The 2,012-nt window shown below is 54.5% G+C and overlaps 1 protein-coding gene across 1 annotated transcript; it reads right to left on the bottom strand.

Annotated features, from left to right (window-relative positions):
* Positions 1-958: 958 nt before the first annotated feature.
* Positions 959-1,591, bottom strand: ASB8 (ankyrin repeat and SOCS box containing 8; the record flags this gene model as incomplete). The annotated part of the gene is made up of 1 exon (XM_010072995.1): positions 959-1,591. A coding segment is annotated over one exon (633 nt), but the record flags the coding sequence as incomplete, so codon positions are not given.
* Positions 1,592-2,012: the final 421 nt, after the last annotated feature.

Here is a 2,012-nt window from a genome sequence, read left to right as displayed (position 1 = left end):
CACATCATCACGCCTCCTCCTAAAATCAGTATGGCCACACAGATAAATAAAATCATCAAGAAAACAGTGAGTTGATAAAGCAAAATGAAAGCTAAGGAAGAGCTTGGGTGGGTTATCGCGTGGTAGGCGGGAGGGAAACTCTGCTCCGGGGTATGGAGCGGAGCTGCTCCACAGAGGGAAGGAAACATTTCCTCCGCTCACAGCCCCACAAAGTGTTGGCTTTTGGGGTGCTCCCACCCTCTTCCCCTCTACAGTGCTGATGAATCTTAAAAATTATAGATAAGGGGAAAAAAACCCAACATTTCCACGTGTTGAAGGGATGCCCGAAGCACCGGGAGGCGTGGACGCAGCAGCTCTGTGCCATCGGTGCGGGTGTCGGTGCCGAGCGGAGGTGCCAGCCTGAAGCACCGTTACACAACGTACGGGCTCGCTACGTGCACTGAAGAGCGGCTTTTCAACCTAAATTCCAGCCGAAATGTCCCGCACGACTTCTCCGGGTCCAACAATAATTTTTCTTGATTTCCTGCCCTGGGTCCTTCAAAGAAGGAAGGTTTCCCCTCTCTTCCTGCACCTAGAAAGTGTTATTTTCCTTAAGGTCTGCCCCAATGAAAAAAAAAAAAAAGAAAAAAAAAGGAAAAAACCCCAGATTAATCCAACAGCTGGGATATAATTTGCCATTTAAGGGGGATCATTCATCTCACAAGGCCAAAATGGAGGGGAGAGCGTTGAGAGACACTGCGGAGCCATCTGCGCACGGTGCCGGCGGATCCCCGCTGCCCCATGCCGGCAGAGGACCAGAGCAGGATGAAAACCCCGACAGCAACCCAGGAGAGGGAACCTGGCTCCCAGGAGTCCCAAACCGAGCTGTCAGCCTCATTCCCGCTGCTGCCGCGTGGAAGCGGTGACGAAGGGAGCGGAACGCCGGCGTGGAAGAGCCCTGGCGCCGCGTTTTTGGCGCTTAGCTGAGGAGCAGGACGTACTCCTTGAGGCAGGTGGGCAGCGGCAGCTGTTTCACCGCCTCCGGCAGGAACCGCACGCCCAGGCTGCGGCGCACGGCGTAACGCGACAGCGTCTGTAGCGTGCCGGGCGCCGAGCAGAGCAGGGTGAGCTTTTTGCAGAGCTGTTGATCCCTCGTCACCTCCCAAGGCATGTTGCCGTTTTTTCTTAACTCAAAATGTCCGATAGCTCGATGGAGAAGATCGAAACAGGAATCCTCGCGTTCTGTCCCCAATCCCCGAACCAGCAACGCCACCAACCGTGAGATGGGGGTTTGGCCTTTCAAATTAACCACCCGCACCTCCGCTCCGAAGTCGAGGAGGATGCTGACGCTCTCCAGGTTTCCCTTCATGGCCGCCCAGCTGAGCGGCGTGTCGTTGTTGTAATCGCGGGCGTTCACCAAGGCGCCGTTTTCCAGCAGCGACCGCACGCACTCGGCGTTGTTCTTGAAGGCGGCCCAGTGCAGCGGGGTGTCCTTGTTGCCGTCCAGCGCGTTGGGGTTGGCCCCGTACTCCAGGAGGATTTCCACGCAGGTTTCGTCCTTTTCCGCTGCGTAGTGAAGGGCTGTTCGGTTGTAGCCATCCAGGGCATTGACCTGCGGGAGAAGGGGAGGGAGGAGAAAAGATCTGGGGGACTGAGGTACCCCAGGAGAAGCTCCAAAACTATTTCCACATCCCAAATTTAATGGATGGGAAAATAAGGCGGAGAGTGGTGAGGATGACCTGCCAGGAGTGCCAAAAAATCAGGTTTCAATTATTCCATTCAAATATTCAATGATTCCACCCTCCCTCCCCAGATGAGCAGGCACCCTGACATCTCGAGCACAAATATTTTGCTCCCTACAAGGACAATAAACCTTCACCTGAGCCCATTTTCCCTGCGAGGGGGCACAAAACCGGCACCGCTTAAAACCATCGGCTCAAATCTCAGAACCTGCCGCCGCCACCTCCCGACCCTTTCCAAAGGGACCTTTCTGTTTTGAACAAGTTTTTTTTTTTTTTCCTTTCCAAGCTTTT

Source organism: Pterocles gutturalis, unplaced genomic scaffold (genome assembly GCF_000699245.1).
Source record: "Pterocles gutturalis isolate BGI_N339 unplaced genomic scaffold, ASM69924v1 scaffold22061, whole genome shotgun sequence".
NCBI lineage: Eukaryota > Metazoa > Chordata > Aves > Pterocliformes > Pteroclidae > Pterocles > Pterocles gutturalis.
This window is presented reverse-complemented; position numbering and strand designations above follow the sequence as displayed.